At 40.5% G+C, this 13,585-nt stretch overlaps 1 protein-coding gene across 1 annotated transcript; it reads right to left on the bottom strand.

Annotated features, from left to right (window-relative positions):
- Nucleotides 1-704: 704 nt before the first annotated feature.
- Nucleotides 705-7,633, bottom strand: OTOP2 (otopetrin 2). Its single transcript, XM_032208526.1, has 6 exons — nucleotides 7,219-7,633; nucleotides 6,280-6,413; nucleotides 5,233-5,291; nucleotides 3,982-4,100; nucleotides 2,759-3,645; nucleotides 705-875 (listed from the first exon to the last, which is right to left on the bottom strand). The coding sequence occupies exons 1-6, from the start codon at nucleotides 7,631-7,633 to the stop codon at nucleotides 705-707; spliced, it is 1,785 nt and encodes a 594-aa protein (XP_032064417.1).
- Between the last annotated feature and the right edge of the window lie 5,952 nt (nucleotides 7,634-13,585).

Here is a 13,585-nt window from a genome sequence, read left to right as displayed (position 1 = left end):
CCTTTTAATTATCACAATGAGAATCAATAAATATGTACATTTTATAAAAATAGGCTCATTAAAAAAAATCCAATTATCGTTAAAAACTAACATTTCTTATTACGCTCCTGACAGAATAACCCTTTAGATGGACTCATACAGTCTTCAGGCCCTGATTCAGGACAGCAAGGAAGTCCCATCGAAACCCAGAACGGCTCCAGGATTCTTCTCATCATGTATGAACATTAACAGGGTTGTATTTTCCTGAGGCCTTCATAAATCACTGGAGAAGGGATCGAAAGGTCAGGAAGGAATCTCATGACGCCATCCAAATGGCACAAAGGCACAGTTACTTTTAAGAGTCTTCAACATTCACTAAATTCTTCTTTTCAAGTTGTGACTCCTCAGACTGCTCTACTGAAGTCAAAAATGTCCTTTAAAGTGACCAGGAGTGAATCTAGGCCTCTATAAGGTCCTTGATGTCTGCATATCTGGTAGAAAATGAAAACATAACTGAAGATGATTATCAAGAAAAGGAGTCCTTAAAATAGGGAAAAAAGGGAGGGTTTGTTTCGACTATTGTCAGTTCTCTGCATAATGCCCATCAAATCACTGGGCCTGGCACCCAAAGGAACTCAACCGCCTCAGTGTAGCTCTTTAGGCTTTAAACTCCTGGGTGCGGTGTGAGAAATGTGGGCTCTTCTAAAAAGTTCTTCATTTCTCCATTAGGACATGACATAGACCTCCGTTAAGCTAGCAACCGCATGCATTCGGTAGAAGATGCCGAAGGGTAAGCAGATGTCCACAATAGCAGCCCACATGGGGTAACCATAGAATTCAAGCTCTGTGGTATTATCAAATTGTGGCCGGGCTCCAAACGCAGGCATAATCCAGAGCTGTTTGGGAAAGAGACAAAGATAACAGCACTGTCAGCAAGTAAAAACAAGGAAGAACGAGACTAGCGAGGCCCAGTTTTTGATGCAAGAGCTACCTCGATGCGAGATTAAACACAGGGCAGCCTGATTCCAAGAGCATCAGAAGCAATGCCATCTAAGTATAAACATTTAACTGACATGCCTCTGCGTCACTGAATTCTTTAAGGCAATGAATGATCCTGATCCAAAAGAGTATGGAGTACCCTAGAACAGTGTTTCTCAACCTTGGCAGCTTTAAGATGTGTTGGACTGCTGGTTGCAGAATTCTGAGAGCTGAATTCTTGAGCAATTTTGGGTGGTTCAAAATAACAGCAAGATTGAGAAAGGCTGCCCTAGAATTTTGTTAATTTTTATTTACCCCAAATATCTATGCCTAATGGACAAGAGCCATACATCTTCTCCTGCAGTGCCACAATCTACTCCCCCTCCTTCATGCCAGTTTCCCAGTATTTTTTACGAATGCCAGATGCATATTTGCATTTCCTTTTCCGTCACAGAAAGGGTATTGCAGCCCAGTCAGGATAAAAATGAGAGATGATCCACTATAACGTGTCTTGGGGCTTTCTAGAGAAAAGGTGGAATATGACTGGACAAAATGTAAAAGTCACTAATTTATTCAAACTACTTTGGTGCAGTCAAATATGCACAAAAAACAGCAAGTACTGCAAGGCAATCTTCCACAAGTCAAATTCAGCGTTTCCCTTCATTTGCAGTGTGTGCAGAACAGCACACCTAATTGTTGTTTATTACTCAGTCCTGCCTCTCCTCTTGCTGCTTCTGCAGCTCCTTTTATTTTAAAAAAGATGCCAAATTTATATTTATTTGTACAGCTTTTAAATGGTTGAAAAAAAAAATGGAGGAAGGGAGGGAGATGGCTTTGCATTTACTCCACTTTCCACCAACAAAACTAGTTTCTCTTAATATAAAATCTGGGAAACTGAACATCATTAAACAGAATTTAGAGAACATCAATTTACTATATCACACTAGTCAATTTATACACAACTGCTACTCTCTTTAGAATGCTACTTTTAAAAAGACCTGGAAGAAATGGATGGCTCAGCTGATCCTTGGCCTTTTTTTTGGATATAGACATCACCTATCACATGAAAGGTTTCATACTTCTCTTCCTCTCCTCTTTGTTATCCGACAGTGATGTGAAGCACAGTAAAGAAAACAATACAGTAACACGTTTGGATCAGAGGTGGTATTCAGCGGGTCTGACCAGTTCTGGAGAACTGTTAGTGGAAATTTTGAGTAGTTCAGAGAATCGGTAAATACCACCTCTGACTGGCCCCACGAGTCTCAGCTGATGAGGAAGAAATGGGGATTTTGCAGTAACCTTCCCCTGGAGTGGGGAGAGAATGGAGATTTTACAGTATTCTTCCCCTGCCATGCCCTCCAAGCCACACCATGCCTACCACGCTACACCCACAGAACTGGTAGTAAAGATTTTTGAATCCCACCACTGGTTTGGATTCCAAGAAGAAAGAAAAGAAAACTCAAGTAGGGGTAGCAGCTCCATGATTTTTGTATTTTCTAATTTGTTTTTCCTCAGTCTAGTCCTCCCTTCATTTTTTTACACTACTATCCCCAACATCCCTAACTAGCTTGGCTGCAACTCTTGGGCATGTTTGCTAGAGATTGGGGGTGTGTATGTTCATTGAAGTTATAATTGAGACAATTCAATAAGATCAGCAAAACTTCATATTTCAGTGTGAAGGTGTTTTGGTTGAATAGGATTGAAGCTAGTTCTATCTTTCGCTATTCGACAAGAACAAAGGAACTACTCTAACTATCAATGACTAATCCAATTTTGGCTCAAATAAAATGGTCCTACTTACAATTGCATTACACAGGAGCAGGAATAATGAGCTTTCTTTTAAGAATCTCCTCCGCCAGCTGATTTTCTTGGACGTACTGATGGATCGTGTTATTTCATGAGGAGCCTGGATGGCTAGTCCTGGAGATGTTGGTGATAAAGCGTTTCCATCTTCAGGGACGCGAAGCGATACAGCATTTAAGTTGACAAAAGTGAGACCATAAATGTCTTTCTCCTGATGGTCCACTTTGCTTTCCCTTTTTAAGGGCTGCCGATGGAGGCCTTCAATTATGAAAATGTTCTGGAAAGTATGCTGGGCAATCATCAGCAAGGAATAGGTCAGGTTGAGGGCATTGATTGTGTCCCTTGGAGAACTGGCCACAGTGGCCACAATAGAATAATAGGAAATGGCATATTGCCCTAAGGCTGCACCCATTAATAAGGCCACGTCAAGTGTTCTAGTTGGATTCTTCTCACGGTCCATGTCTCTCTTGTCAAATCTGTAAACAATGGAGCCCCCCACAGAGATGATGGACATCAGGCTGAGGCAGACAATATTGAAAGTGTAGTACATGGTGAGTACCTGATTCTTCACTTTAGCTTTATTTTTTGAATTGATCTGGATTTCATACACAATCAGGATTGCTATGCCCGACGCCATGATCAAGAGTCCCATTATGAAACCCAAAAAGTAAGTCCTCTTGAAAAGCTTAAACTTGAGGTGATGAATGTGGTTGGAATGGTGGTCCATGATGCGGCCAACATTCTTCCACATGACATAGATCATGGCAGAAGCAAAAAGGCTGTACTCAATATTGAAAGGATACAGCCAAAAGTAACCATTCTTGAAGATTTGGCAGATCTGACTTTTGCAGCCACAGTTGTCAGCGATGCCTTCTTTTAGATCAACTGCAGAGAGAGAAGGAAAGCAGGTCAAGACTAGCTCAGGAAGGATATTTTTTTTTAAAAAAATTTTTTTGATTGAAAATGACATTGATGCGCATGTGCGCACACGTGCAAGGCTCCACTTGCATGAATGGCGGGTGAGTAGTGAGCAAGCAAACATGCGTGTGCAAAGTTCCATTGGGCTAACACGCTGTGTGGATTGGAGCTGTGGATGGAGTGTGCTGCTGGACTCACATGCTGGGCCTGGTTGCCAAAATGGAAAGGTTGTGGCCCTCTGCCTTAAAATAATGCCCTCTAGGTTCATTTGGTCATAATTCTTATGATTCCCAGTCAACTTACCCATTCTGTGTGAAATATTTCCATCTGGTTTTTTTGATTCAGCCTTATGCACTGATTCATCTGTTACAGCAGACATCCACACTGCTAGATTGGTGGTTAAGATGAGCATCAGTCCACATCTATCATAGAAAAATGGAGAATTCTGGTTTAATGAATAAGCTCTATTCATTCCAAACACCCAATCCCCCAGCAGTGGGATTCCAAATCTTTTCCTACCGGTTCTATTAGAGTGTGCTTCATGCGTGCATGAGCTTTGTGCACGTGCACAGCACTCAAAGACTGCTCTTGGTGTCAGTGCTGATGAGCTGAGCTTTTGTTTAGCTTAGCTGAGGCGCAGCAATCCAGTCTGCCGTGCAAATCAGCTGAGCTAAAAACCAAGGGAATAAAGGACAGGGAAAGGTGGGGGTGGAGCCAACCAGAGGTGGTATTTGCCAGTTCTCCGAACTACTCAAACTTTCCGCTATCGGTTCACCAGAACCAGTCAAAACTGTCTGAACATCACCTCTGAACCTGCCTCGGGAGGCAGAGCAAATAAACAGTAGTGATCAACCTTAACTGAAATACTTTAAGGATAATAGTAATTTAATTACATTCCAAAATGAGCCTAACTCTTCTGCTTGCAAATATTTCTCGAAAAGCTTCTTCCTTTTAATAGAAATTCTTTTCAGTTGGCTAATATAGCATCCTTAGGACCTGTCGTATTACTTTGTGCACCATGACATATTGGCAGAGTAGCAATTGGCAAGTGATTGTTCATTGTAATAAATGAACTTAGTAGTATATAAAGTAAGTTTAGTATAATTTAAAAAAACCATCTTAAAACTATTTCACTGCCAGAAATGTAAAGGAAAATCCTGGCTGTGTTATTATTTATTTCTATTTATTTATTAAATTTATTTGCTGCCTGTTTTGAAATGACTATCCAACTTCGCCCACTTTTATTCTAAAGCAAGAAAATACTCTATTCAGAATTATCACCAGCTTTGGTAGTTAATCTTTTTACATCATATTACCCAATGGAAAAAGTTTCAGAAAAGTGAAAAAGACAGGTGCTCCAGAAATCATTCCCAGATCCAACATGATCCTTGGAAAAGGTCTTTTACCTTAATTGTTGAACACTATTGCTAATATTACTACAGATAATGCGCTGTGATTCTGTCTGCCCAAACCCATCCTATTTTTCATTCAGTCAATGACACTTGCAGCTTAATAAGATGGAAAGACATATTTCTGAATGATCTTGATACTAACCTGGTAAGATCCAAATGTACATGAACACAGTCTTTGGCAGACACCCACAGAAAATAAGTCTAGAAAGAAAGAAAAAAAATGCAAGTTTTAAATTTGCTTTCTATAGCATCTTGTTATCCTGGGTATGAACAGGACAGGGATGGGTTGCTACCGGCATTACTGCTGGTTTGGCGCGCAAAAAATGTGTGTGCACATTTGCACCTAAAAAGGTCTGTGCATGTGCTTGTTAGAAAAGGGGAAAAATTAAATTTTTCAATGAAGATTCTTCTGCGCATGCGTAGAACTGCAAATCAAGATGGTGCTGCCGCCGATACAACTGGTTCAGGGGCGTAGCCAGCCAAGTTACTACCTACTCGGCTGAACCGGTCCGAACTGGTAGGAACCCACCTCTGGACCAGGATAGAGTTTACTAGACTTATTGGAACACATTTTGCAGGATTTTGCTATCCAAGTCCTAAAACACTTATTGCTACTATTTACAACACGGATCTCAGCCATTTTGATATATTTCAAGTTTTTTTTAACATTTTAGTTAGCTGCCACATCTCACAACCAGTTTATAGATTATCTAATGTTGGAAAGCACCCATCCTGGCAGAGAAAAAGGATTAAGCATGGATCTAACATGGAGTCACTGTGCAACTACAAAAGGGCTGCGACTGAACACCCCCCCCCCCCTCAGTTCCTTGAAGCCTTATCTAATTGTTCCCAGGAGTAGGCTGCCAGACTGGGTAGATTCCTGTATAATAGACAGATTCTAATAAAGTGGCTAGCTTAAATCCTGTACATTTAGGTCTGTTTGTTTGTGCCTGACATTTAATTATACTTGAAATACTGGTGCACACAAACCAATCGTTTTGCTATGCTTATTCTAAGAAACAAAATATCACTGCAAAGCTACTCTCTTGAACTGAACAGCACCCTCTTACTATTTAGACTTTTAGATCTTTACCTAGCTTCTATTTTCTCCCTACTATATGTTTCCCCCAACCAATTAGCACTGGATTGCATATAAATATGTTTAAATACATAACAGTTACAAACTCACCTGGATAATTACAAAGACAGCCTGCACAACTGGATACATGATTTTGATGACTGATAAGCACTCGTAGTTACTGAAGTATCCTGTCTTGAATATATCCATCACCAATGTGAGGATTGCAAATAAGACCAAGCCACCTGTTTTGGAAAACAAATGTCATTATCTTCCCATAATAAATACACAATCCAAACTCTCTAATTAAGTTCTATGGACCTCATAGCTATGACAAATCTTCCTCAGCCCAGGAAAGAAGACAAGGGATGCCCCAATTCTGCCAAAACCTGAGCCCTACTTTATTGCACTACTAAAATTGTAAAACTGATTGATTAGTTTATAAATCTTCCCTTGAGCATGTGTGGTGTCCAACTTCAATGTTAGGGTTAAACCTTCTTTTCTACAAATAATATTTAGGAGCAGCAGAAATCTTTCAAATCCTTAGGGCTATTTTATTCCAGAAATAGTAGTGGCACCATTTCCAAATTTTCACTGAGCACTGAGAGACTTATGGTACACTTTTTATCATTTTGCTCAGACAAGAGACCTGAGCTGCTTGTTCACTTTTATAATTTTCAATCCATACTCCTTATATGCCTGTCCAGAATACCATATTTAATCATAGCTTAGATATACAAAATCAAGCTTGAACTGGATCCAAGACTTAGCTTCGGAGCTGCCTGAACATTAGTGAGCTCTAATTACAGCCTAACTCTGCAGAGCTGTGATCAATATGATTCACAGCTTCCTTCCTGGTACTCATTTACTCAAAAGCATTTAACATTTCCAATCTTATAAATGCAATGGGAGCCACTGAGATTTTATTTTTTAAACAAACACAGTCTGATGCACTGATAAACCCAGCACTCCTCCAGCATGACAATATTGGCTGTGCTTTGCTTTGCCTCTTATCAAATCAAAGGTACGCTTTAACCAGCATCTCCTTACCTCTTAGCCAGATAGGTCCTGCGTGATTGTCTTTGTAAGGGATGGCAGCCTGCCGCCTGGAGGTACTGAAGATATAGAAGAGCATCCAGATGATGGCAATCAGCATCACAATGGTGAGCATGAAAAAGGCATCGTAGTCATGCAGTTTGACGTTTTTGAATGCCCCACCACTGACAAGAGTACATGCTAGTAGCATCAGGTTGATGGCTAGCAGGATAGAGAAAACACGCCCGCCTTTTTTCCAAACTTCCTTGGGGCTGTGCGGCAAAGAGATAGAGGAGAACCTGTGTATATGTTGGCCCACAGGTGGTAAATGATCAGGACTAAAGCTGCTCTTGTCATCCTTCTGGCCGGAGCCCATGATGGAATCTTCACGTTTGATCTCACTGTTTTTCCTCACAGACACATCGGTCATGGTTTAACCAACACTAATATAGAACTGCCAGCATAAAGGAAAACAGAGAGAGAGAGAATGTGAGAACACTTCAGGAGAAAATATATTCTTTTATATCAGAGTCCAGGTTTCTTTCAGATTTAGACTAATAATGGTTAGATATTAGGCAGATGGAATGGAAAACCGAATTTCAAAATGTAAGTCTACAGTATTTTAAATATGACTTGAGCCAGAATCTCTCAATAACATTTGGATAGAATTTCTTATATAACCCTTTCAATTTGAATGAAAGCCCGTTTTGTTATTCATATCTGGTTATGATAGATGTAATGACTTACAATATTTTGGTGAGACTTTATATACACATACAGTACATACATACACATAACATACATACAGTACACACACACACACACGCACACACACATATACACACACAAATCAATTTCCCTTTTGATACCCTATTTGTTCACCAACAATTTACATTAATTTTTTGAAATTGAGGTCTCCATTTTCTGAACTCGATTCAAACCACATCATGATCCATCAATGAAAAGATGGAACAAATCTGAGTTTCCACCATCTCTTCTGGGGCTTGTGGGTCAAGCCTGGCTTATTTCTCAGCTGTTCAGTCAGGCTCATTATTAACACATAACAAATCCACCAAGTGCTTAGGCATAAAGCTCCCTTAATTACTCTTCTGGTCTGTAATAATTGGGGCAAGATGTTTTGTACCAGACTATGGCTATGGCTCCCGGAAGAACAGAAATCACTACAGACAAAATGCCATATTACAAACCCTTCTTTACTCCCAATCAAAAGCAGAGACTTATCTCAGGATATCATTGCATTGAGGAAAAACAAATCTTCAATTCAAGCCAATAAGGTAGATAAGGGGTCCTTGGTATTCTCTGTAACACCATCACTGATTATTTTACCTAGTTTGGGTAATGAAATGTCTGCAAGAAAACAGGCAAGCTCAGAGAGCACCAAGGACCCCTCATTTCAACCCTGAGCTACAAATATTCTCCTTTAAAGATAGATAATACCTTCCTCTACACTGGAATCTCTCAAACCTCTAAACCAGTCATGTTCTCTTCTTACATCACCAGTCTATGCATGTCCATTCAGAAATAAATCCTATTGCAGTCACTATGGTTTAGTAGTCCCAAATCACTATGTTTAAAATTAGGGTTGTATAAAACATGAGTCCCGTGGAATGAGAGGGACACAAAATGAAAATAAAAACTGTAAAAGTTAGTCCCTTTACTAATATTAAGCTCAGCAGTTATATAGCTAGGCAAGCAGAACGAAAATCATGGTTTTAGCCAAGCATCATCTCACCAACCTTTCTGCCTTCAGGTCGGCTTGTTGTTCTCACTGGTTTTGCACAAGCTTCCTTTTTTGGCCCCAGTTCACAACAGCCCTGAGATTTATATTTGTCCGGATGTCTTTTGATTTACACCATTAGTGAGGTTGACAGGACTGCTTTATAAATGTCTCAGAAAGGCTTACAGTACCCATTTTGGGCCTGAATTAAGTTTAGGGCAAAAAAAAATCCCAACACGTGAGAGATTATAAGGATCAAGGTTACTTGATATGAAAATGGGAAGAAATCATCATAAATATCCTGCCAACAAAAGCAGAAGTGCAAATTTTTTTTATAAAAAGCCACATGGGAAATTGTTCTTAATTTAGAAACTACCTGTCAGTCCTGAAAAAAAAGTGTCTCTCATGTGACACTTTTTGCATGCCATGTTCTTTAAAAGGCAGAAGTCTAAGGCAACAAAAACTTCAGATGCTGATGTTTGTATGTTGAAGGACGACCTTGGACCTTTTTCCATGAGGTGTCAAAGATGTGTGTCTCCTCCCCCACTTCTGAGACCACATTAAGCCAGCCTTTTAAACTGCTAACTAAGCCAAACATAGAATCTAATTCACACATTCTGTTGAGCCAATTTAAACCCCATATTGGTTCAATGTTATATGTAAACCAGCCACTGTTTTTCCCTGGAGCAGTTCACTTCCCAACTGATGTGACATTCAGTAAGAGGATGAACATTGAAGAGCCCCCCAATTTTGAACACAGCTAGGTTAAGGCAACATCATCTGTAAATTTGTTTTACAAATATTTGTAAATCATTTTGTTCGCATTTGACTACTCTAGAGCAGTGGTCTCCAACCTTGGCAACTTTAAGAACTGTGAACTTCAACTCCCAGAGTTCCTCAGCCAGCTTTGCTGAGGAACTCTGGGAGTTGAAGTCCACAAGTCTTAAAGTTGCCAAGGTTGGAGACCATTGCTCTAGAGTAGTCAAATAGAGTAGTCTAGAGCCAAGGTGGCGCAGTGGTTAAATGCAGCACTGCAGGCTACTGCTAGATCAGCAGTTCAGAGGTTCAAATCTCACCGGCTCAGGGTTGACTCAGCCTTCCATCCTTCCGAGGTGGGTAAAATGAGGACCCAGATTGTTGGGGGCAATATGCTGACTCTCTGTAAACCGCTTAGAGAGGGCTGAAAGCCTTATGAAGCGGTATATAAGTCTACTGCTATTGCTATAAATGCGAACAAAATGTATAAAGACTAAAATGTAATTGCATAATTAATGGGTTTAAGTACTAAGCAAACTTAGGTAATTCAATAAATTACACCGCAAAGGTTAGTGTGCTATATAAACCACCATTGTGACATAATAATTAAAAATTCTAGATTAAAGAGTTCTGGGTTCAAATCCCTGCTTGGACACGAAGCTCCTGGATGGATTTTTGGCCTACCTCACATATTTGTTCCAAGAGAAAAGTGCAATGGGAAGAATGCCTAGGGAGACGGCCCTGAATTCTTACAGAAAAGGCAGAAAGTAAATCTAAGGATATAAATTCCAGGTTAGCATAGATATGCCTAGCAGTAAACCTAGAAAAATTCCAGACAGGTCCAGCAGGCATTGGGGAAGATGTTTGTGTCTGTCAGAAGAAAAGGCTTGGCTTGCTGCTCCCTCTCATGGGGAATTTATAGCCTTCAGAATGCTTCTAGGCTCCCAGCATTCTCAGACCACACAGCCAATGGTGACAAAGGCTGCAAGCTGTAGTTCCCGAAGCCTGTAAGTTTCCCACCCAATTAAAATTTGATCTGTGCAAATCACCAGCTGAAGCTTTTTGAGATGATGATGGTGATCATCTACTAAGGCCCACTATTGTTAAAGAGACACTGTTGAAAAAGGGATTGTCTTCCTTCCATATTTTTTTTTAGTGCAAGGAACAATTACAGTTGGGAAGTAAATGTATGCTATGTCATTTGAAAGCCTAGTGTATTTCTTTTTTGTCAGAATTTCACATCTTGGATTACTTGGAAGTTGGTTATTTTTACAGCAAAAGTCAGGAACAGTGGCTGTTCATTAATCAATGTCATGTTACCTCTGTATCCTAAAGGGAAAAAAATTAAAAATAGTTAAGTTTCCTAAGCTAGTCTTTAACACAGGACTGTCAAACTCCTGGCCTATGGGCTGGGTGTATCATGCACTGGCTGTGCCCACGCCTGGTTTAAGCGAAGGGGGAAAAAGTCCTGATAACGTCACATGACATCGCCATGAGGACGTGAGTTTGATACCCCTGCTTTAACATATCATTAACTCAAAAAGGCTGGAAGAAATAGAGCTTCTGGTAATTAACAATATTAAAAACAATCATGAGGAAAATGTCCTATAAATAAATAGTTTGCCAATTGCCAAAATGCTACAAGAGTTTCAAGTTTGCATATTTTTTGTGTGGTGTTGCTCAGTTGTGGAGTTTGGATTTTATTTCTCATAAAAGGTTTCCCATGAATTTTATTTTCCCACTAGAGCAGACATTTTAACTACTCATAGCATTCCTTCGCTGTTAGGATGATATTGGGCGGGTGATGAACAAATACATCAATAGCTTTCAGGCTCTCAGGAAGTCTGAACAAATGATTTTTAATGCAATTGTTAATTGATAATATATTTGTATTCTAATCGTATGGATCTTCATTCATACAACTACCTAATCATTTCCTTCCTTCCCCTACTGACCCATCCCTATCAATTTAAATTTTCCACACATCTGATGAAATCAGCTGTAATTCCGGAAACCGATACTAATGCAATGTTTTATTGTACGCTGAAAAGGTACTAGCAGACTCTTTCTACTTCTCTAACAACAGATGGCGATAGAGGAGCAACTATTTCCAAAAGAGGGCATTGCCATTCTTGTGGAATTCAGTTTATTATTTTGTATTTAACAGCTAAAGATTCTGTAAATGCACAAATTGAAACACATTGATGTAGTGATTAAAAAAAGGGGCACAGTGAGTTATTGTTCTGCCTTAGGCAGGAAGCCAGCCAGGTGACCTTAAGGCACTCATTTTCCTTCAGCCCTAGAAACAAGGCAATCTTGCCTAGAAAACTACAGGGACCAGTCCAGGCAGGTGTCAGGAGTCAACACTAACTTTAAGGCATATATTGTACCTGCAAAGAAAAAAAAGTAAATGAATGCAACAAAGATGTCTTGGATGCCCCCAAAATTGAAGATGAACTAAAGGCTACTAAATAGTAAATAGCAAGCAGCAACTGCCCAATCTTTTCTGAGCTCAGGAGCTAAGCAGGATTACCTGGTTAATGCATGGATGGGAGACCATATGACTATCGGCTAGACTGAGAAATTGTCAAAGAAAGCTAATCAGATCCATATTGTTCCAAGAAAGCTATTTGGAGACATCTTTTATTTAGTTTATGGCAGGAGGCATCTATGTACTACAGGGGTGGGTTGTTGCTGGTGTTACTGCGCATATGTGCAGTTGCCTTAAATAGGTCTGTGCATGCACAGAACATCAAAAAATACCAAAAAACCCCCATGCTGTGGCGACCAGGGAACTGGTTCAGTGGCGTGGCCAGCCTGGGTCGCTGCCAGTTCTGTGACCCAGGCCAACAATGCACTACCGGTTCGCCTGAACCAGTAGCAACCCACCTCTGATGTACTTCCGGTATATCAACAGGAGTCAAACTTGGCATAGTAGTATATTTTTTCTTTAGAGTCAAGCCCAGATACGTTATTGCTTAATAAATGAAATCTCTGATAGAAATTTCATGCAGGCTGATTGAATTATATTGGTGTAAGGGAAGGGAAACTAGTTACTTTAGAGCTGATACACTTTTGTGTCTTATTTTATCTGGGCCCAATGCATGCTACTTAAGATTAGGCTGCCTTTAGTAGCCTGTGTGCAAAGATGGTGGCCTGCCATGTGTCTGTTGGAAATAAGCTCATGCCTACTGTTGTGTAGTGGGGTGCCCAGTGTCAGACTGTCACCTGGAGCCATTCTCTAAATGACTTCATAACACTGGCCTGGCATATAATTAATCTTTTGCTGGGCAGAGAGTCAGTATGATATAGTAGTTAAGGTCAGGGGTGAGTTCCTATACAGGTCGGTATTGTTACTGCTTTCTTCGCTCATGCACGTGCCGGCCACATGTTGCTGGCGCATGTGCAGTTGAGTAAATATTGTTCTGCACATGAACAGAAACATGCCGGCAACGGGATAAGAGACATGGGAACTGGTTCAGGGGTGTGGCGAGCCTGGGTCTCTGCCGGTTCTGCAACCCTGAACTGGGAGCAACCCACCTCTGGTTAAGGTGCATCACCAGCAACTATGAGTTCTAGTCTTGCTTTGGACACCAACCAACTGGGTGACTTTGGGCCAGTTCCTCTTTCTGAGCCCTCGGAAGGAGGCAGTGGAAAAACATTTCTGGAAATTCTTGCCAAGAAAACTGTGGGGACGTCCATGCAATTGCCAGGAGTCAACACTGACTTGAAGGCCTGTGCATGCCCCCCTGCCCCCCCACCTCCATAATCACTGGCCAGGTACTACATAAGGGATAAGAGAGTTTAAAGCCTAAAGTGATTGTGTAATAATTATGTATCTCTCTCTTCACTCATTCCCCCTAAAGGGAAAAAAAGATGGTAGAATTG

Source organism: Thamnophis elegans, chromosome 2 (assembly GCF_009769535.1).
Source record: "Thamnophis elegans isolate rThaEle1 chromosome 2, rThaEle1.pri, whole genome shotgun sequence".
Classification (NCBI taxonomy): domain Eukaryota; kingdom Metazoa; phylum Chordata; class Lepidosauria; order Squamata; family Colubridae; genus Thamnophis; species Thamnophis elegans.
Note: the sequence above shows the minus strand (reverse complement) of the source record. Positions and strands in the feature narration are given on the sequence as shown.

Excerpts from the sequence above, each read along its gene's own strand:
- OTOP2 (XM_032208526.1), bottom strand. The coding sequence starts at position 7,633 with ATGACCGATGTGTCTGTGAGGAAAAACAGTGAGATCAAACGTGAAGAT. Across the intron at positions 6,414-7,218 it reads AGGACCTATCTGGCTAAGAG|GTGGCTTGGTCTTATTTGCA; the intron begins GTAAGGAGATGC and ends TTTCCAAAACAG. Across the intron at positions 876-2,758 it reads TGCTCCTGTGTAATGCAATT|CTCTGGATTATGCCTGCGTT; the intron begins GTAAGTAGGACC and ends TTTCCCAAACAG.